The sequence below is a fragment of the Cajanus cajan genome, chromosome 3 (genome assembly GCF_000230855.2).
Source record: "Cajanus cajan strain Asha chromosome 3, NIPB_CcT2T_4, whole genome shotgun sequence".
Taxonomy (NCBI): Eukaryota; Viridiplantae; Streptophyta; class Magnoliopsida; order Fabales; family Fabaceae; genus Cajanus; species Cajanus cajan.
In genome coordinates, this window is record NC_138519.1 from 5,510,212 (window position 1) to 5,533,927 (window position 23,716).

The window sequence follows — 23,716 nt, forward strand, 5'->3', positions numbered from 1 at the left end:
CGGGCCGGGCAAAAAAAAATTGAAGTTTTATAGTAGGTGGGTATATTTCAACCCGGCCCACTTTGACCCGGCCCACCCGGGCTAAACCCGTTGTGGGCCGGGTGGCCCACCAACCCACCATTTTTTTTTTCAATAAAAATTTGAATATGATTTGTAGTTTATTTTGTATGATGATATATTGAAAATTTTTATTTTAAACTTTTATCATGATTTGTATTTAATTTTGTATGATGAATTATGACTTATAACTATTAATGATGTTAATTTTATGACTATTATGTTAATTTATAATTAATTTAAAATTTTGAATTTTGTTAATAATTTTTTTTTAATTTTTGGTGGGCTGGCCCGTATAACCCACCAACCCGTGGTGGGCCGGGCCGGGCCAAATTTTTTTTGAAAAAATTACAAGTGGGCCGGGTTGGGTTGGCTCGTTTTTAAAGTGGGTCAAGGTAGGTCGGCCCACATGGGCCGGGTTGGCCCGTTTTGACAGCTCTACTAAGAATTGACTTTCATTTCACTCTCGAATAATCTCCTCTGCGGCTTCGCTGTCTTCTCCATGGCAAAGGCAAACTATCGTGCGTTCTCCTCTACGAACGACCACTCTTCTCCTCCACGAAGGTGTGAATCATCTTCTCCTCTGTGCGCGAACCATCGTTCTCCTCTGCGCCACGAACCACTTTCTCCATGCGCGATTGTTTGTCTTCTCCCTTGCGAGTCACACAGCTTCTTGAGGCAGTTCTCCGGTAGCATCACGACACCTCCTCGAGGTTGTTCCGAAAGCAATGCGAGTACGCAATCCGCGACTCCGATTAGGGTTTTTACTTTTTTTTTGTGATTCATTATTAACTTGCTTCTGGTTGCGACTCCGACTATCGTTTCTAATTGTCTATAGTGATTTTTACTATAATCATGTATGGGACTAGATGAAATTCTGCTGATAGTGGATCGGGTGCAGCCTCCTTTGTTGCTAGAAATAGAAATGTTCCAAGAAACAGATAAGATATTAAGTAGAAGCATGGGACAAATGTTATTTCTATATTTTTATAATTTTTTTATTAAGTAATCTTTTACAAATTTACGATATGAATTTACGGAACCTTCACGAGATTACCTAAACTCTCGAGATTGACAACTAGAGCTGTCAAAACGGGCTACCCGGCCCGGCCCGGCCCACCGCTGGTTGGTCATTTGGTGGGCCAACCCAACCCGACTCATTTATCAGTGAGCTCAAAAAAATCGAGCCCGACTCGGCCCACCACGGGTTGGCTTACCTTTAAAATTTTTTTTTTCTTCTTAATATACAACTAAAGCCCAAAAATTTAAACTTATTTTAAAAATCTGAGATTCTTAATTAAGACATCCTTAAATGAATTATTCATCCCAAACATTAAATGATAATTTTAAATACAATCAAATCAAATCAAAATAATCTCAAATAGATAAATATAATCCAAAATTATCTTAAACTTTAAATACAATCTAAAATCACAAAAATTACAAATCACAATCCAACATTAAATTATTATTGTCTCATGTTGGACTGCTCCATGACCTAATAATTATTGTATTTTTTCAAAAAAAAGTTAATCACGGGTTGGTGGGCCAGCCCGGCTCACCACGGGTTCAACCCGGGTGAGCCGGGTTGGTGGTGAGCCGGGTTCAAATTTGACCCGTATTAAAATTTTCAAATTTTTTTTAACCCAACCCGGCTCGAACCCGTGGTGAGCTGGGTTGGCTCGCCGGGTCAAGCCCATTTTGACAGCTCTATTGACAACCTTGCATCCATTGATTATTAATTTTGTAACAATAATCATGATCTTACATTAAATAATATGACAATTAATGCTTAATAATATACCGACCAGAGTCCATACCATACCATGTTGGTTAGAGAATATTTTTGTAATACATATTGACCGCATTCTATACCTTTTTATTTATTTGGTTAGTTTAAGCACATCATCTAGCTCAGGTTACAACCTATGTGTGCTTTGAATTTCATAGGCTTCAGACTTTAAATTCAGAATAAATCCACCTAATAGCGTGCAACAAGTTTAAATTATATAAGCTTTTAACTTTCATGTTGCTTTGGAATTTCAAGGGCAATACAATGCAAGTAGTCGTCCCGACAACCAACAAAAATCCTACCACCAATCATTAAAGGTGAAGAGAATATATCCCCTGCCAAGTTTAGCCTTGCAAATTCTTGCACATCCCGTCTTTGTTGATTTGCATCTTTGGAGAGATTCGCGTTCACTCGAAGAAGGTTTATGCCTCCAGAACTGGAACAAATGCAAATTAACCTGAGAAAAGAAAAGAAAAAAGTTTGAAGCTGATAGCTGGTAAATTGCTCTAGCTCTTTTAATTAAGAAAACCAAGTTAACCTGTCTGAAGTGGGAGAGGCGTCAGATTCCAGCTGCAAGTGCTCGTCAACATAAGCAGATGCAGTAATTGGATCTCCAACATTGTATTCCCATTGTAGGTCCCCCTCATCCTGGTGATAATCCAACATAAAGAACAGAACAAATATTAACCTAAAGGAATCATTTTGAACACTGCACATTCTTACTCCCCCTTCACACGTCTAAGAATAGTTCTTTAGATATAGTCAAACACAAAATGACTCCTAATTGTATTTTTTTACATATGAATAGATCTTAGAATAAATTCACCTTATTCCAAGTGTTAAACAAGAAAACTTCTACAAAGTTTACTAATATTATTCAAAATAAGTGAATGAACATTCATATTAGTTACGGTTTAGGACAATTTTGTGCGTGCTTTAAAGTGCTAGCGCATAGAATAGATGTTTGTCCAATACACACGGTAAACTGCATATTTTAAACTGTCAGATTTAAGGCATCATCGATTGTACAATATTTTATTAATGGTACCACAGACAACTACTCAAAGGCAGAGGGAATATTACTTTTGCAAGACTTGAACGGATACATCATACATGTCCATCAACAGCTTGAATAATTCAGCGAGATACTATTTTATAATCCTCAAAATGACCAAACTTTGTGATAAGAACCTTATTATCACTTTGTATTAATTAGCATTTACGAATACTACAGGTCACTCTCTAGTCAGCAATTATCAGCATCAGGTGGATATGTGGATTCATCTCTATTCTTTCTTTTGAAAAAAGAGAGGTAGGAGTGGAGCGCACAACAGTCGCTAGCAATAAAAGATTTAAAGATATTGTCTCCTAGCCTGATCTCGTCAACTGAAAATACATACTGTATTATTCTGTAAGATTAAAGCTACGAATTATGAAACACAACACAAAATGAATTGAAGCATTGTCAAAAAGGGAAGGGGGAGGGAGAAACACTGCTAATACCAAGCAGCCAATAAACAGATCCAGCAATTAACTTCGATCTTAGATAGGGAATATAGATATTGTAAAGTTAAAAGGTTGCTAGATATGAATCTAATACAGAAAAAATTAAAATACACCAAAAAGCTGATAGAAGAGAAAAAGGAAACAAGTTTATTCTGTCAGTTCTCACCAGTTTGAACGAGTACACACTTCCGCTCCTGGAGCATACAAGCACCTAAGGTGGAATAAATAAAACAATTACTATCATAAATAAATCTTTCACTGGTTATTTAGAGAATAAGAGTCATTGTAATATGTTTCCCCTGATATCTGTATTGTATACTAATATGAAGGAGACTTCATAAAGATATTAATATCCTTTACTATAAGTTATTACTAATTTGGTAAACTAATTGAGTTAACTTATCTCCTTATTAGTTTAGTTATTACAAATTTACTATACTGTATCTGTTAGACCTCAGGATCCTAAACAGAAACCAGCATAAACTCTCGCAATCTTTTATTGATTTTGACAAAAGGGTGTTAGGAGGCAAGTGGAAAAAGAATTAACTATTTAGTATATGGCTAAGTAAAATCAGTGGACAGATTGATGTACCTCATGAGGAAGAACAGAAGGTATGCATGGCCCGGCAAATATTGGACCATCAGTAGTTTTCTGAGCAAAATTCATTAAAAAAATCATGTAAATATTCCTTCCATCCGGGAATATAATTTAGGATTGCAACCATAATGAGGTCCATAATTCCTACCTTCCAAACAATGGATCCATTTGGATCCAATGCAAGAACATGGCCATCCACCAAGCAACATATTACTGCAACCAACAGGAATAATTAGAAAGACAAAGGAATAAGCATACTTTAATAGGACAAAAATTAATACAGGACATAAATAATTAGAAAGACATACAATATAATCAAGAGGCAGAGTAACAATACATACCAGTTCCATTGTGGGTGACAGCTAGAGAAGCAAACACAGGGACTTCTAATTCATGTAGCCACAATATATTAAATGGAGAAGCCTGGATTCAGTAAAGGATTATTTCAGTCTGACTTAGGCTAATAGCTCAATTGACTCGAACATGCTGGCGACTTCAACATTCAGCAACATTAAAAGATATATACATCTAATGTTCATCAAATTACGTATTAATCTCTCGGGTCAAAGCTAAACAACATCATTACATCAATCATTTACTTTTTATACTTTTTCTGGTTCATTCTAATTAAATCATAAAAAAGCAATGCAAAAGCAAACGTGCCTATTTATACCAGATTTGCTATAAATCAAAGTAGATGAAATAGCTCAAGTTGTGAACACCAGGCAAGCAACAAAATTCTAATTCATTAATATGTCAGTACGCAAGTCAGTCAAAGTGTTGAACGTTAGTTTGACTGTTTAGCACATTAGTTATCCTGTAAAAAGGCAAGCTATGAGGTTTTGGTAGAGTTCTCTTTTAACCACTACCTTTAGTTGATAAGTTGTCTCTATTCTCCCAATGTAACTCTGGTCACGAAAAACTCCTTGCTTTTCTTTTATTCTTTTTCTCTTTGTTCTTCCCTCTCGAATCTTTTAATAATAAACAGTTTGCAAGACAAACATTAAATAAAACTCTTTGTTTCTGACCTTTTATTCTTGGGATCTTTCTTGTATGGGTTTTTAATAACTTTCATTGCAATAAAGAAATAAAAATTATGCACGTATATTAATTGATTTATGAATTTATCATACCGATATCGATATAGCTGTTATACGACCACTGGTAGAAGCCACATAAAGCAAGCCATGAGCCTACATGAAGAATTAATAAGAACTCGATAGTAATTTTAACTAATCTACATGCATGTGTTGTGACTTTTAGAAGGGAAGTTCACCTCATCAATTGCAGGTGACCCATATATACTGCCTCCACATGGTAGCTTGTACACACAACAGTGTTTTTTGTAGTCAAGAGCATATAAGTTGTGATCATGAGAGCCACACCTATATTAACATTAAACCATGCTGAAAACACATAATTTCCAATCAAGCTAAATCATGTAACGTAGCTTTTTAACATATATCTGGGACTTTCTGACAATAAGACACATTGGAACATGTAGTATTTGACATACTATTAAACTCTTTTAACATGAACTCATGCAGTCAGAAGTTCCACCCTTGCTTCTAGTCTAATAACTTTAGTTTTTGTACAAGGTGGTGTTTAGATTCTAAATATGGTTACAACTTACATATACATCTAATGCACAAGGATTACTAATTTTAGTTATTATACATTATTAGTAATAACATATAATCATTATTTATTAGAAACGTAATATTTTTAGAGAAGAAAGAGGAACAGTATTACAGGGGACAGAAGTATAAGATATCTTCCAAAATAGAAAAGTCAAGAAAGAAGTATCATGAAAAAATAATTGATGCAGCAAATCCCAATATGCAAACTCATCAGAAATGGCAACTCTTTCAAATAGCCATGCATAGAGCAGACAAGAGAAGCACATTCTACAGGAAATTTATTCCTGTGGAAACTCAATTCCTGAAAGTCTTATATTAAGTCTTAAACCATACATCAAAATCCTTAACTTCGATAAGAAGTTTCTGGAGAATCCTTCAACCCTTAAATTTTTCCAGGTTTGACAGCTTGTATTGTAGCAAAGGGTGTGTGAGAACTTTTTTTCCATGGGAATAGAAGTTGCTCAATCAGGACATTTATTAAGTCTTGTTTTTTAATTAAATATAAAAAGGCATATTTTATTTTTTTTGATCCATCAGAATTACAGTGACAAAATCCAAATTCGAACCTAAGACCATGTGCATACCACTTTAACCTTCCATTAACTTAAAAAAAATATATTAACATAGATGTGGTGGCAATTGGCAAAGGAAAATATCATACACCGATTGGTAATGTGTGACATGTATCTTGGTAAAAGTAATTACAGCCCTACAATGTAAATACCACTTCATCTCAACCCATTAGCATGCCTTGTGTCCTAAAACGTGGGAAAAAAATTTATTGGAATCATTTCACAAGGAACAAAGTTAGAAATTCCAGTATGCCAGTTGAACTTCAACCCTCACGATTATGTCCAGTATTTAATATAAAACTGAGCAGAGGTCAACCCATTAGCATGCATTGTGTCCTAAAACGAGAGAAAAAAATTTATTGGAATCATTTCACAAGGAACAAATTTAGAAATTTCACAACCTATTTTAATACTGGACTCCAACCTACACTATTATGTCCAGTATTAATAAAAGACTGAGCAGAGGTCAAAGTAAAAAAAAATATGTCAACCTATAACCATTTCTGAATTCTAGTCTCGTATACACCACTCCTCAACTATCCAAATGTCAAAAATAGTAAAGATTGAATTATACAAACCAACAAGAGTTCTATGTAGAATGAAGATATTAGATTCTCTGTTATTGAAAAAAGTTACTGATTTCAGCTATACTTATGGTAGATGCTCCTATGTGAGTAAAAGCAAATGGGAGATCATAGATTATAACAAACTTGCATTCGTGGCAATAAGTGTGGGAAGTGGAAGTCTAGGCCTAACTCAACCCCAGAAGTTAGCTTATGAAGTGAGGATTGCTCAAGCCATTATAAGCTCTTTTTCTACCATATCTATAGTTGATGTGGGATTTTGACAGAAAGTATTGATTCTGCGTGGGATACAAGGGAGAATAGGGAAAAGGAAAGGATACACAATCATTTGAGTAGTTGTGACAGGGCAGAAAAGTTTTCCTTCTCGTGACTTGTTCTCATTCATTTTCAGTTCTTATTTACACATATAACATATTACCTTTGTAATCAGAGCACTTCCCTCTAAACATTTCTTTGTTAAGCCGAGGTAAATTCAGTTCCTATCAACTTAACACAAACTCTCAAATACTTGGATTAAATATTGAACCATAGAGTATGCATGATAACTTAACAATACAGAAAGAAGCATAAAAAATTACCAGATCAATTGTCTGCATGTGTCTACAACTGGCTGTGATTTTACCTTCATGAGTTCAAAAACATAATTATAAATAGACCACAAAAAGAAGAAAGAGAAGGGAAGGGAGGAGACTATAATGAAGTAAAATAACAAACAAACAAACAATAACACCCCTATCCCATTAGGTGAATAATGAAGTCAGATAAACGAGAAAAAAAAAAAAATAGAGATAAACAAGGGTAGGTACAACATGGGGAGGATGAGACATCCTCCAAAATCTTTTTTTATCACCCTGTTTAGCGTCCAAACAGTAGAGTGCCTCTGTCTCATTTCCAACCACTGATCACAGAATTCCAGCAGTGTTTCTGGCCACTCCATGTTCACTTATAAGTAATAGCAAAGCTCAATTTCAGCCTCTTATGTCTCTGTTCTTGTTTTTTCCTATGTTGTGCTCTTTCCTCACACTTCATAGCCCCTAACTTGTCTCTACCTTTTTTTTGTTTTTTTAACTCCTTTGTCTCTGTTCAAATATATAAGTTTCTGATTTTTTATATTAATTCCATTTTTTTTATTTCATTCCTATGCTGAATGCTCTCATGCTCTTAGCTTCCATGACATCTTGCATTGTGTGTTTAAATGTAGACTTTATAAGTTTTAAATATTAATTATGAACATGTCTTAAAATTGTGTGTTTTGTGATTTTTGAGCATTTACATGTGTATAGTATAAACTAATAATCTTATATCTATAGTCTTGAGGATAGTTTCCTTCCTGCTCCCTGCTGTCTTTCTATATATTTTGGGTTCAGCTGCCCTGTCACAATTGGGAATTGATAAAAATGGAGTATGGTCTGTAACATATTCTATCGTGGTTAGAAAAAGGCAAAAACCTTGATAAAAGAAAGCAGACACCACATAAAACCACAAATGGAATTTTATTGTGTTAAAGTTAGATACCTCACCGGAAGTTTGGAAAATCCAACAGATCTGTCCATTCAAAAAATCAAGGAAATATATTTTTCCCATGTAACATCCAACAACAACCTAAAGAAATGTCATCTGTTAGAACAAATGGATAGAATTTTATAACCTTATTGAGCTAGAATAACTTAATATATTAACAATTGAAAATCAACCTGGGAAAAATCACAAACAATTGCTGCTGTACATTCAATGCGGCCTTCTAGTTTGATCTCCCACTGGACAGAACCACTGAACCAATTATTAAGTAGCAGCTTAGTAGAGCTAGAACTGAAAATAGAAACCAAAAAACTTCTCTATATGGTTCTAGCATCAATAGTGAAAGCCACTGCTATGGGGAAATACAATGTTAACCTGGCTGAAGTTCCTACTTATATAAAAGCAAATTAGCATTAAAGAAATTAAAGGGACATAACAAAAAATGTATGTACAATTCAAGCACTGATGTAGTTTTAGGCAACAGGAATGATGCAAAATGGACCGAGATGTCTGTTCTTGTTCAATTCAAGTGAAATATGATATTGTAATTTTGTTCTGCATCATCACTAATTAGTTTCCTTGTTCCTTTGGTAAAAGAATTGTTATCATATTGATATTGATTCTTTTAACAAAAGCTAGGTCATCAAGATTCTAGGTGTTTATACTTTGTATGTTATCCTGATAGAACACTAATTAATAAACTATAAAATATAATACTGAACACAAATCACACACAATTCAGCAATATTCTTTGTCCCCAGACAAAAGTCTCCTTTAGAATATTCTCTGTCCACAAACTTCAAATAACAACACACATGTGCAGTTATACGCCTTGTTATGATACACTTGTGAGATATAATCCTAAATTCCTAATACATAATTGTCATTAGTTATTTTCTATGAATAACTACCATCATGCAGTTTCTTATACAGAACTAATACATTGTTGTTAATATAGTACAAGTTATTTTCTATCACATATACTCCTAATAATTATTGGCTCCAATTCACCAATGGGTCTTTCCTAACCCATTTGGTTCCCAGTTCCCATCAAATCCACATCATACATCGATCCATACTAAAAGATTTTCAGGTGTACACGAAATTATCATGATACCAATTGCACAATTGGTTAATATAAGGTGAAAAATGAGTTCTTGATGATATGCAAACTTCAATCAGAACCTGGAGATTAAACTAGAAAATGAAAATGTACTCTAACACAAAATTTGATCAATTTTAGATCAATAATATGAGAAACAGAGTATTAGCAATGGACTAAAAGTCTAAAACCATTTATACAAACTATAATATGTTTGTACCTTCTAGCATTAAAGCAGAGAAATTTATGAGAGTGAGATCCAATGAACAAATAAATGTCTGTGCCTTTAAACACAAGCAATGGTGAGGCATCAACACAAGATTCCATGTAAACTTTCCAAAAGTCTTTCATGTGACCTCTACTACCTCTTGGAACATTTGCAGACCAAGTTGTTTGGTGCATATCAGTTACTGCCGGCTGCCCTTTATGCAACACCTTGTTGCATCGGCTAACTGAGAATGATAATAGTGAAGGGGAATGCCATGGGAATGATACATCATCCCATGATACAACATCTTCAGAACCCTTCTTTAAGCGTTTAGAAGGAAAAGAATTGTCTTCATTATCTTTCAAAATCATCTTTGATTCAAGAGGACTAGTATTTTCAGCATGATTGATACAAATATCATCTTGTCTGTTTGTTTTCATTTGAAAACAAATATCCAACCTGTTATGCAAAGAGCATGATCCTCTTTTCTGGAGAAGAGCCATGCAAAGCTTAAAAGGACTTGGATAGTAGTAAAGAAATCTCAAGTCAATCCCCAAACTGTAAGCAACATGTGCAGCAGAAAGAGAGTTACCTCCCATCGTAAAGAAATCATCATCATTGGAAACCTTTTGAACCACTAAAGCATCGTGAAAGACCTGTTAAAGCAATTATCAAATCAAAATCCTTAATTCTTCAGAAAAGACTTCAGTAGTAAGAAATAATAATTGACTGAATTTCCAGAAGGAAACATAACTTTAGTGGACTAAAAAATTTATTGAATAAATAGTTAGGAGTCAACAAGTTACATGCATAGAAATACATAAACGGAATATATAGAAGCGGCAAATGTCTCTAATAAACTCTAATTTTATTAGAAAATAAAGGGGTGAAGAATCCTCCAAAACAAGAAAATGAACATGGAAACATGAGGAATCCTCCAAAACAAAAAAGCCACAATGAAAAAAGAAGTCATAGATGTGTATTTAACAAAATGAAAATGCTTGAAAAAGAAAACTGAACAAGCTGACTTATAAAATAGTCCTTCTGAGATGAATATTGTCAAGAAAGCTGATGTGGACAAAGCACAAACCCATCATACCTTGTGCTAACAAACCAATTAAGAACAGGACAGCAAGGTTTGAACTCAACCACTGGGTCTATAACCCTAAAGCTCCCTTTTTTTTGTGGTGGCAGGTTGAAAAAAAAAATGCCCGGACATTTTTTTTGTTTCTAACAGTAATAATGTCAGTTCATAGTCATACTCAACCAAATTAAACTACTGCAACAAGAGAGCTGCTATCAACATTCACTAATATATTGCCATCCATTCTCTCTTTCTGTACAGCAACAGTAAGCTTGCAATTGCAGGTTTTATATTTTCAAGTTTTGTAGAATCACTAACAGACTGATAAAAAGATTATGAAAATTGAGGCAAAAACTTGTAGGAGACAAACTGTTGTAATTAGAGGAAAATCTTCATAATTAAATAAAATATTTGTAGAATCTTCTAGTTTATTTTTCAGAATATATTTTTCCTTATTTCGTTATTTTGGAAGATTAGATTGTTACAAATAGGTATAAGGAAAATGTAATACGCATGAATGATAATAATAAAATCATTCTCCTTTTCAAGTTGGTATCAGAGCTCCCGATCTTGGGAGCTTCGTTTCCGCTGCAACAGTAGCTATTGCCGCAGCTGTCCAGCCACTGCGGCTACCGCCATAGCCGTTGGGGTCGTTGATAGGGCAGAAAGGTGCGCCCAACTCCGGCGAACACAATGCCGCAATTCGCTTCGGGAAATACGCCGCCATGCGCCGCCAACGTTGCCGGCGCGTGTAGCCCACGCGCCTAGCTCCAGCGAGACCCACTCGTCACCGCCATCACAGAAAGAGTCGTCGGAGCCTCTTGAGTCCGTTCCATGGGTCGGTGACGTCCCATTTGGCCTAGATTTGAGTAGATCTGAGTTGAGTTCTGCTCTTTTTTCCAGTGTAGCCCACACGTCGTCGTCGTCTCGGATAAGGTCACCAGATTGTGTTCCAAAGGATGTCTGAGGTAAAAATCATTCCTTTGGGTCCTAATGATCTTCCAAATGTGGTGGGTGTCTATCAGCTGGATGGTCAGAATTTCTTACAATGGAGTCAGTATATTCGAAAGATTCTCAAGGGACGTTCAAGACTAGATCACATAGATGGTGGAGGGCCAGGACCAGACAACTCCAATTTTCCAATTTGGGACAATGAAGATTCACTAATTATGACATGGATGTGGCATTCCACGATTCCTAAGATAAGTCGAAATTATATGTTTCATTCTTCTGCCAAAGAGATATGGGATGATTTACAGAGTACTTTTTCATTAAAAAAGGATTTTGCTGCATGCTATGACATTGAAAGCAGGATATTTAATACAAAACAGAGTTCTCTTTCCGTATCAGAATATCATGAAATCTTGAATGGACTTTGAATTGAATTAGATCAGTACCAAACAATAAAGATGTGTAAAACAGATGCTGCCGCACATGCTGAAGCCGTGGAAAGAGGAAGAATCTTTAAATTTCTCCATGGCCTGAATCATGAGTACGACCCAATCAGGGTACAAATCTTAGGAAGAGAAAAATTACCATCCCTATCAAAAGTATTTTTTATGGTAAGAGGAGAAGAAACTCGGAGAGCTGTCATGCTTGATGGGGGGATCTCCAACACAGGCTCTGCCATGACAATTGGAAAGGGGGTCCACAAGGGAGCAAATGCCGGAGGAAAGTCGTTTGAAAAAGATAATCATGGAGACTATTGTTCATACTGTAGAAGATCTAGACATACCAAGGAAACATGCTTCAAACTCCATGGAAGAAATAATGTTCTCGAGCGCATGGGAAATAACAAAGGGTTTGCTCAAAGATGGGCAAATCATACTACCTCAAAACAGGAAGCCACCAATCTATCCAGTACTTCACCACCACCAAATCTAGATATGAAAGCTTATAAGGAGGAACTCGAGCGCTTGAAAGCAATGGTTGAATCAATGAGTAAGCCCTCTGGATCATGTATTCTGTCCATGAAAGGTACCCTCTCAATACTATTGGTCTTGTGTCTCAAGGTATTTGGATTCTTGATTCAGGAGCAACTGATCATATGACACCTTTTCGTGTGTTCTTCAACTCATATGTTAAAAGAAATATAGAACAACTTATTACAATTGCGAATGGTTAGGGTGTACCTATATGCGGCTCTGGAAATATAATTTTGGAATCATCTATTGTATTAAAGGATGTTTTACATGTTCCACAATTAGCCAATAGTCTTATCTCTGTGAAAAAACTCACAAAGGATTTAAATTGTTTAGTAACATTTTTCTCAACTTATTGTGGTTTTCAGGACCTTGCCATGGGGAAGACGATTTTAACTGCTAAGGAGCAGAATGGGTTGTATCTGTTGGAGTCTGATGACCAAAACAAAACAAAAATCATGAGTCAACAAGCTACATCTGAGACGTGGGCAAATTCCCAAATATGGCTACATCATAAAAGGCTTGGGCATCCTTCATTCAACCTTATCAAGTCCTTATTTCCTCATTTGTTTACCAAAGAGTCTGTTGAGTCCTTTAATTGTGATATTTGTCAATTGTCAAAACATCATCGTGCATCTTATCCTATTAGTAATAAAAAGAGTACTTCTCTATTTGATTTAATTCACTCTGACGTTTGGGAACCTGTTGTAGAATCTATTTCTGGAGCCAAATGGTTCGTTACCTTTATTGACAATTGCACCCGTGTCACGTGGACATACCTTATGAAAAATAAATCAGAAGTTTTCCAAATCTTTGTTAATTTTTTCTATCTTGTTCAAAATCAATTTGGAAAAAATATCAAAAGAATCAGGTCTGACAATGGTACTGAATATGTGAATCATGAATTTCTCAATTTTTTGTCTCATAATGGTATTGTTCATGAACTAACATGTGTAAACACCCTTCAACAAAACAGGGTTGCAGAAAGAAAGAATCGTCATCTTCTTAAAGTAACTAGAGCTCTTCTTTTTCAAATGTCTGTTCCAAAAAATTATTGGGGAGAAGCTGTGTCAACTGCCACATATCTCATCAACAGGTTACCCACCCGTATCTTAAATGGCATTAGTCCTATAGAGTCTCTATTATCTTTTGTTCCTTCTTCCCCCCTAATATCGAGTCTACCTAGTCGAGTCTTTGGATGTACTGTTTTTGTTCACTCTCTTCATCCTAATCGTAGTAAATTAGATCCCAAAGCTCTTAAATGTGTCTTTATTGGGTATCCTTCTAATAAAAAAGGGTACAAATGTTATCATCCTCAGAGTCGTCGCGTCTTTATCATCATGAATGTCACCTTTCATGAAACACAATCCTTTTATGCCAGCCCACCACTTCAGGGAGAGAAAGCACTTGAAGTGGAGGAGCTTTCCTTCTTGTCATTATCATATTTGTCTTTGCAGGATGCCCAAGATCAAAGCAATGAAGCTACCATGGACCACAGTGAGGAAGAAGCGGAAGAAGAGGAAGAAGACATTTTTTGGCAGAAAATATGAAAGAAGAAAACAACCCACTTTGACTCTCGAGCAAGAAAAATGGTCTAATCCAGAGGTGAGGATCCCTGAAGATAGCAGTGAGGAGGTAAGTATTACTGAGGATTTACCCATTGCATTGAGAAAGGAAAGAAGATCATGTGCTAAATATCCTATTTCTCGGTATGTTTGCACTAACCATAGTAGTCAATCCCGGATAGCGGCGCGGAGCGGCCGACCCTAAAACTGGGATAGCGGGATGACGCGAAGCGGGATAACCGCTATTTAAATATTAATTTATTTATATTAAATAATTAATAATATATATATAAAAGCTAAAAAAACAAAAAAAAATAACTCTAAATTCATGCATTAAACATTTTTAATAATTAAAAGTTCATAGTACTCAAACAATACATAATATAAAATGTCTCCAAAACAAAGTGTTAAAGCTCTAAGTAAGTAAAAAATTAAACATTATAGTTTAACCTTCTTCCTCATCAAGATTAAAGTCTTCCTCTCCCTCAAATTCATCACTCCCACTAGCATTAGAATTATATTCTTCTTCTTCCTCTACATCATCATCCTCGTCTTCTAGTACTTCCATCACTTTTTTTCCTTTATCTTTCTTGGAAATAGAAATAGAATTTTCTGAAATTAAAAATAAAATTTTCTGAATTAAATTTAATCAGAAATTAAAAATAAAATTTGCTGAATTAAATTTAATCAGAAATTAAAAATAAAATTTTCTGAATTAAATTTAATCAGAAATTAAAAATAAATTTTTCTGAATTAAATTTAATTAGAAATTAAAAATTAAATTTGCTGAATTAAATTTAATCAGAATTTAAAAATAAAATTTGTTGAATTAAATTTAATCAGAATTTAAAAATAAAATTTGTTCAATTAAATTAAATCAGAAATTAAAAAAAAATCAGTTGAAATAATTTAATAAATAATTAAAAAAAAATATGTTGCATAAAAGGCATCCTCGAAGGAGAATAGAAGGAGAATAGAAGACAAACGCGCGTCGGAGCTTGCGGCCACGTCGGACCTGGAGGCGCGTCGGAGTCCGAGGTGCGTCGGAGCTGGAGGCGCGTCGGCGATGGAGGTGCGTCGGAGCCGGAGTTCGTCGGAGCTGCACGTTGCACGCACGATAGCCAGAGAAGAAGAAAGGGAGAGACGAAAGGAGGGGTTTGGTTTGGATGAGTCTGAAATCGCGAGAGGGAAAGGGAGGATTAGGGCAAAAAAACCCCATTGAAAAGACCGACTTACCCTTAATGAAGGGTAAGTCTGAAATCGCGCCGCGATTCCGCGATTTGGGCCGCTCCGCTCTGCCTCTGACGCGGCCGCTCCAACCGCTACACAAATCTGCTCCGCTCTAGCAGCCAGATTGCGGGGTGAGGCTGCTTCGCTCCGGAGAGCCGCGATAGCGGCCGCTATTGACTACTATGGCACTAACAATCTCTCTAATAAGCACAGAAGCTTTATTGCTGCCATTGATGCCACATAAATTCCTACCTCAATCCAGGAGGCCATGAAACTTGAACATTGGACTCAAGCCATGAAAGAAGAGATGAATGCATTAGAAAGAAATTCAACTTGGGAGATTGTTGATAAGCCAAGAGACAAGAAGGCAGTAGGGTATAGATGGATATTCACAATGAAACATAAGGCAGATGGGACAATAGAAAGATATAAAGCTAGATTGGTAGAAAAAGGCTATACCCAAACTTATGGGATTGACTATGAGGAGACGTTTACCCTAGTGGCAAAGATGAATACAGTTCGAGTTGTTCTCGCTTTGGCTGCTCATTTTGGTTGGGACTTACACCAGTTGGATGTGAAGAATGCCTTTCTTCATGGAAATCTGAAAGAGAAAGTGCACATGGAGATTCCCCCAGGTTTTGAAGTGAAAAATGAAGGAAACAAGGTATGCCTCCTAAAGAAAGCATTGTATGGTCTTAAGCAATCCCCTAGAGCATGGTTTGGAAGATTTACAAAAACAATGGTTTCCTTGGGATATAGACAAAGCCAAGGAGATCATACTCTATTCATAAAGCACTCTTCTACAGGTAAACTCACTCTATTGCTTGTCTATGTGAATGATATTATTATTGCAGGAGATGATGAAACAGAAAAATTGGCATTAAAAAAAAATTGGCAGCTCAATTTGAAATGAAAAACCTAGGAAAACTCAAGTATTTTCTTGGAATAGAGGTTGCTTATTCCAAGAACGGAATTTTCATCTCCCAAAGGAAATATGTACTTGATCTCCTCAAAGAAACAGGAAAGTTGGGATGTAGAACCTCAACAGTCCCTATAGAACAGAATCACAGAATTGGAAGTGAAGAAAGTGCTCCTGTAGTGAAGGCCCAATATCAGAGATTGGTAGGAAAATTGATTTATCTATCACACAGAAGACCAGACATTGCTTATGCAGTTAGTGTAGTGAGCCAATTTATGCATGATCCAAGAGAGAGACACATGCAAGCAGTTGACAAAATTCTCCAGTACTTGAAGTCAAGTCCAGGAAAGGGGCTATTGTTCAAAAGGGAAGATACATTGACTATGAAAATATATACTGATGCTGATTATGCAAGTTCTATTACTGACAGAAAATCTACTTTTGGTTATTGTATGTTTCTTGGAGATAGTCTGGTAACGTGGAGGAGCAAAAAGCAACATAGAGTATCTCGTTCTAGTGCAGAAACTGAATTCCGAGCCCTTGCTCAAGGAATGTGTGAAGGACTCTGGATGAAAATCATTTTGGATGACCTTAAAGTCAAGGTTGATAACCCCGTGCAACTATACTGTGACAATAAGTCTTCCATGAGCATTGCCCATAATCCAGTACAACATGATAGGACCAAACACATTGAGATTGACAGACATTTCATCAAAGATAATCTAGACAGAGGCTTTGTGATTACAACTCATGTTCCTACAGAACTTCAGATAACAGATATTTTTACAAAAGGGCTCCCTCAGGGTAGATTTCAAGATCTTGTAGGCAAGTTGGGAATGATTGATATTCATTTACCAACTTGAGGGGGAGTGTTGTAATTAGAGGAAAATCTTCATAATTAAATAAAATATCTGTAGAATCTTCTAGTTTATTTTTCAGAATATTTTTTTTCCTTATTTTGTTATTTTGGAAGATTAGATTGTTACAAATAGGTGTAAGGAAAATGTAATACGCATGAATGATAATAATAATAAAATCATTCTCCTTTTCAAGTCAAACACAAACCCACTCCTGCCCTATATATCACCTTTCATTTTCATTTGTTGCATTCATTGCCAGGGGTAAAAAAATTTTCAGATGAAAGGCAGGCAACGAAACCAGAGCACATAGCACAGTCTCCTAATCACTGTTTTACCAAAAGAATGAAAAAAAAAGAACCAGAAATGGATATCTAGTCATTCACACCACTTACAATCAAATACTTTACAGCTTACACCATTGTTCTCCAACTATGACTATTCAATTTTACAATAATATAGTTTAATAAAACAAGGTCAAAGGAGAAATTGTGATTTCAGTTCTGAGACAACAGATAAATTGCCATTATAAAAGAATTACCTTTTTAATAAGTTTCAGAAGATTGCTGCAGTCAATGTTACCAACCTTTTCCTTCACATTCATTGTCAATAATGCTGAGCCAACCAACAACTCATAATTAACCTTACCACTTGGAGACACAGGAAATGATTCCATAAAGATGAAACGGTTGGGAAGCATAACTGATGGTAGTTTGTTAATCATCCAACTTCTGATTGAAGGTATTAATAATTCACCCAATCTTTCCTTTTTCTTTAATATGATAAAGGCTTCAAGAAGCATAAGGTCTGCCTGATTATTTCGACAAACTACGGCAGCATCATTTATATATGGATGTTCCCTTAGCAAATCTTCAATTTCTTCCAGGGCAATACGCTGTCCATTGACTTTTATAATGCGGTCTTTTCTTCCTAAAAATACAAAGTCACCACTTGGCAACTGTTTGACTAAATCACCAGTTCTAAAGTATAATTGGCCTCTGCAAGCATTAACAGAATTGCCACAACTGTAACTTTGAGGCAACTTTGCAAATGCATCAGACATTTTATTAGTTTCATTATAATAACCCCTTGAGATGCAAGAACCACCAACATATAGCTCTCCCTCATTTGCTGCACCATTTTCACCAAGAAGTATCACATCACAGTTAGTAATGGGTAAACCTATTGGGACACTAGTTAGCATTTCATCCTTCACGATCAATGGTATCCTCTCGCAATCAAAATATGTACAGTCACCGGAGACCTTCGTTTAAAAAATGAAAAAGAAACAGAAATGCATTAGCAAATGATAATTATACAAAAGACTAGGAAAGTGCATTATGTATGACAAGCAACTGGTATAAATATGTTACATAATTTGCATTCAAAATTAAAAGTAGAGAAAAAGAAAATAAATGCATTAGGCAATGATAATGACACAAAAGGAAACAGCTAAAAAATATTTTGAAATTAACTACACAAATGAAAAAGAAAAATGTTATAACAAATTGAGTGTGCAAGAATGTCATAATAGGAACCAGACAGCAAAATACAAATTATGAGTGCTCTTGCAAAATCTCAGACTATAGAAAGATAGTCTTCTGCTCTAACCTCGGTACTTCCATATAAATTCAAGATTGATGTCTTTGGTAATATAGTTGAAAGCATCTCCCACAAGATCAAAGGAAAAGTTTCACCACTGAGCACAAGCAATTTCAATGATTTTTCAACCCGCATCCACATGTTATCATGGGTTTGCAATCCAAGAAGAATAGTCCTCATTAGTGATGGAACAGCTGTAAGCCTATTAACAAAATATGCCTACAGAAGAATTTAATATAATAGGCTAAGTAAGAATTTAGAAGTATGCTTTTATTACTAAGTACTAACTGAAGCTGTGATAGAAACAAATATAATACAGAATGCTTCTCAAACATGGGTGATATTTAAAATATAAATCAGTCTTTATGAACAATTTTTAAGTCATATCTAAACACATAGTAACATTGCAAAACAGCATTATCCAATAATATTTACCAAAAGCATAAAGGGAATTTATTTGGCAATACAGCTAAAACTTAAACCCCCATAACCTTTATCACAAATATTGAGTTAGAAGGGAATGCCAAGTTGCAGTCCTTGCTGAAAGTGCAACAATAATTCCACAAATTACCAAAGAAAAAGATAATCTTGACAATACATAAATCAGAAAAGCACTATCAAGAACTACCATACCTGCAGAAAATCTATTATAGAATATATATTTTCTTTTAGTTCGTCAAAAGGAGGAATAACTAACACACAAGCAGTCAAAATAGCACTGAGAAATTCTTGCAGGTGGTCAATGAAGCTAACTGATGACTTAAACAACAATAGTTCCTGCCCATTCAGAGGATACATTCCTTGCATCCATAAAAAGCGATTCGAAAGACCTAGCAAGAATGTGGAAGTAAACAAATTGTAGCATATTACAGTATATATAATAATATAAATTAAAAAAAATATTATGGATAAGAAACTTCTATTTAAAAAAAACAGATATTTCAGAGAGATAGTTGTTTGTTTTGGCTAACATATTAAAAACTTTCAAGAAAAGATGAACACTTGCAACAAAGTTCTTAACCCTTATCCCATTAGGTGGGATTGGCTACATGAATCTAAACCTCTGGGCTCTATTAAAAAACAAAACTTCAATAAAACTATTTAGAGCAAGGTCTTTATTAATGGTCTCTCCTAAAGTATTCTTAGATCTTCCTTTTATTCCAGTTTTCTCACTGGACCATTTAATGGTCTCTTGACTTCTTCCCACATAACCAGACCACTTTTTGTGAACTTTTGCCATCTTGTCCTTAGTAAGTGCTACTTGAACTTTCTCTTAGATATATTTGCTCCTAATGTTAAATTTTCATGCATATATAATTATATATCCACTCATTAACCTCGACATTCTTGCCTCCCGACAATAAAAAATTGATACATGCATGAGTATTGGTAATGGTACATGTATAGGTGTGCAGACACAATCAAATTTCTAAAACTAAGGTATGAATATTTGGGTATGTAAACATGTGTACCAAATAAGTAATGGTACGCAATACATACCTGTACATAGGGGGTACTCATTCATCACAAATATCCCCTCTAAACTTCATTTTTCTCTTGTTGGCACTTTACTACCACATAGCAGCATTGGTCTTATAGCTGTCCAATAGAACTTCTGAGTTTGATAGGCACTTTTGCTATGACAAATTATGGCTAAAGCGTTTCTCCATTTCATCCACCCAACTTGAACCAATGCGTGACATCTCCATCAACCTCCACATCACTCAATAAGATAGATTCAAGATACATTAAATTCTGCAATTTATTGTATGATGTGGTTCTCCATTCTCACCTTCAAAATATTGCTACTTCATGTTGAAAATGCATTCCATACACAACATATTTCTCCTACTTAACCCCAAACCAGTGGTTACAAAGCTTCACTTCATAATCAAATTTAGAATTAACTCCTTGACTCTTTATCAATCTCAAGCCATAAACTAGAACTACATCATCCAGAAGAAATACACATTCATGGAACCCTATCAAAGGCTTTTCCTATATCAATAAAGACCATTTGCAAGTCTTTTGTTTCCTTTCATACCAAACTCACAATTGGGTACATAGTCTATATGGTTGACCTCCCAGGCACAATACTGAATGGATCTACAGACAGGAGAATGTATTTAAACAAGAGGTTGTTTAATCCAAAAAGGTAGAATGATAAGTATTGAACAGCAATTAACTTCATACAAAATTTTAAAATTCCTATTATCCATTAAGGATTTCAAAATAAATAGGAATTGTATTAATACATTATGTTAAGAGTCAAAAACCATGTTATTAAAGAAAATTAGAAACATAACTGGAAGATGTGAAATATGATAAGCTTCTCCTCATGTGTATCACAGAGATAAGGAAAGTTGGGAAACAAACAAGGGTACGATGTAACATTTCGTAAAAACAAATCTTGCATTTATGTGCATTAATAGCTACAACAAACCACAATAACAAGTTACCTTGTTCAGTGCCACACACTCCTTTAGGCTTTCCAGTTGATCCAGATGTGTACATCAGATAGCAGAATGATCTTTGTTTTTCATTGGCACAAGGCCATGCTAAATCTGTTGAACCACTACATACCTGAAGGTTTTCATCGATGGAGTAATTCAAAACAGGACAACCAATTGACTTTACCAGCCAATGTGATTCATCAAGCTTGTCTGAGTTATTTTTACCAAAAGAAGATTGGGACCCTATCATGAGATCAACATTTGAAGAAGAAGCAACAGACAATATCCTTTCATTTGGCCAAAAAGGATCCAGAGGCAAGAAGGCTTCCCCACACCTCAGTACTGAAAGAACAGCAACAATATATTCAACAGAAGGAGGCATATAAATCCCCACTATCTTTGGTCTATACTCTTCACTTGATTCGGCCACCGCCTCTTCACTAGGCATGATAGTTTCCAAGGACTCAGGTGTCTGTAAAGTTCCCTCTTCATGCTTAACATCATCATTACCTGCAGCAGAATTCAGGATGCCATTGCAAAAATCAAGCACAATCGTATCCCCATTCTGATACATAAAAGATTAACAATGAACCATCGAATAATGGCTTTTCAATCATTTGTAAAAACTTCTAGAACACAGATATTTGAGAAAATGGAACATGAGTTAACCTTCTAAGTTCTAATCATGCCTTATTCACTTTTAAATACATTTCAGAATTTTCTCAATTTTGAAATTGAAAACAACTCATTCTCTCTGTTCTCACTCTCCCTCGAACTTCCTTGCACCAAACACCACCAACAAAATTGCTTCCCCACTCTGATGGATCATGTATCGCACTCAATAGAAACTCGCATGAGAAATCCATTCCCAATGTCCTTATTAACAAGCACACACCTTACGCTTCAAATTGAAAACTTAACTAATTGACTAACTACCTATCTAACTGTTGTATCCAATCCGAAAGTCTTACATTGCTTACGAATGAAGATCATGGACAATTTATAATCACCCTCCTCCTTTAATATACCAAGGCAAAATATGTCTGATGGGATAAACTTTTCCAAAAACACTTATAAAAGAAGGAAAACTAAAAGCTTATTGCATAAGCTAATTTATAAAAACCCTGTCATATTAATCTATTCGATATTAATCTAACTTTATCTCACAAAGAAACTTATTTCATTTTTCTTCTTCTTGTTTTCTTGTCTTATCAGTACTTTTGAGAAATTGATGCAATGAACCTAACTAACACAATGTAGCTGACTTAAGAGGAACACTAACTAAATAACTATCTAAGTAACAGAAATGTTTCATCGTCGTGTGAATAACTAACCTTGGGATTTTGCTATGATCAAGTGCGCGTCATCCGCACCAAGCAGGATAGAGCGGAGGCGGGAACCGAGGGAACGAACGGCGTTGGAGAGATGAGAGAAAGTGAAGCAGCGGTCGCCGTAGTACAGCGGCGGAGACGTGGATTCGACGCGCTTTTCCAGGAGCGTGGCAATGTCTCCGTCTTCGTCGAAGTTGGGAGTGCGGCGAAACTCTCGGGAAAGGCTGGCGACGCCGGAAGCGTGAACCACTGCAATTTTGTTAGGGTTTTCGGAGGCTATTCGGAAGAATTCGTGGGAAATGCAACAAAACTGTGTCTTACTCTCCTTCGTTGCGCTCGTCGTCATCGTTCATCGCTTTCGTTCCACTTGTTGTGCCTTTTGTTTGCTTCAGGTAAAGACCCTTCCAAGTGAAACTGAAAAGCTATTATAACTTTATCACATTAGCCCAACGGTGCTACATTTTTTTTTTCTTTCTCAGAACTTAGGTTAAATTTTAATAAATTTTATAACAATTTTTTTTTTTAATCTATTACGAAGTTATAGGTGATGTCTCTGATAGTGAAGTTGGACAAGTGGTCCATGGGTGGTGCATCTAAAATCACCATAGATATAATATTAAAAACAATGAATGGTTGAGATTGTGATTTAGTGAGAGAATATATTGTACACTTTCACACAGGATAAAATTTTTGAATTTTTTACTGAAATTAATTTTTTTTTAAATTACCAAAAAAAAAACACGTATTACGATGACTGACGCAGCTGCTGTCACTTTCAGAACGGGCCGTTCTGAAACCAGAACGGCCCGTTCTAGATGAAAAAATAATACAGGAATAATGCACCAGAACGGGTCGTTCTAGAAGAAAAAAAAATACGTGATGACTACAACAGAACGGGCAGTTCCGAAATCAGAACGGCCCGTTCCAGATTTAAAAATAACATATGATTACTTAAACCAGAACGGGCCGTTCTGAATTCGGAACGGCCCGTTCTGACTACATATTTGTTTTTTTTTCATTCTACTAAATCACATATAAAATTTAAGTATAGTTTTTCAATTGAGCGAGATATGAAGCCCCTTCCTCAATGACATCAAACATCCTATGAATAATGTGACACCCTCTACCCCAACATCATTAATAAACATAAACTATATTTATAAAAGATTTTCATAG

The 23,716-nt window shown here is 35.5% G+C and overlaps 1 protein-coding gene across 5 annotated transcripts; it reads right to left on the reverse strand.

Moving 5' to 3' along the window:
• Positions 1–1,849: 1,849 nt before the first annotated feature.
• LOC109803170 (AMP-dependent synthetase and ligase family protein) lies at positions 1,850–22,969 on the reverse strand. Of its 5 annotated transcripts, XM_083070265.1 has the most exons (18): positions 22,544–22,964; positions 21,216–21,719; positions 19,390–19,586; positions 18,766–18,975; positions 17,696–18,418; positions 9,735–10,233; positions 9,590–9,653; positions 8,444–8,519; positions 8,265–8,351; positions 7,328–7,371; positions 5,230–5,338; positions 5,087–5,146; positions 4,295–4,376; positions 4,102–4,166; positions 3,948–4,007; positions 3,522–3,566; positions 2,388–2,497; positions 1,850–2,306 (listed from the first exon to the last, which is right to left on the reverse strand). In XM_083070265.1, exons 1-18 carry the CDS (start codon positions 22,884–22,886, stop codon positions 2,075–2,077), a joined length of 3,510 nt encoding a protein of 1,169 aa, XP_082926391.1. In that variant the 5' UTR covers positions 22,887–22,964; the 3' UTR covers positions 1,850–2,074. The 5 variants fall into 5 exon arrangements, with proteins under 5 accessions (XP_082926391.1, XP_082926390.1, XP_020220215.1 ...); XM_083070264.1 differs by having other exon boundaries at positions 1,850–2,285; positions 9,590–10,233; positions 22,544–22,965; XM_020364626.3 differs by having other exon boundaries at positions 9,590–10,233.
• Between the last annotated feature and the right edge of the window lie 747 nt (positions 22,970–23,716).

Coding starts and splice junctions, on each gene's coding strand:
- LOC109803170 (XM_020364626.3), bottom strand. CDS start 22,886: ATGACGACGAGCGCAACGAAGGAGAGTAAGACACAGTTTTGTTGCATT. Junction 21,720..22,543: donor GATCATAGCAAAATCCCAAG/GTTAGTTATTCA, acceptor ATTCTGCTGCAG/GTAATGATGATGTTAAGCAT. Junction 8,520..9,589: donor CTCTGCTTTAATGCTAGAAG/GTACAAACATAT, acceptor TAATTGGTTCAG/TGGTTCTGTCCAGTGGGAGA.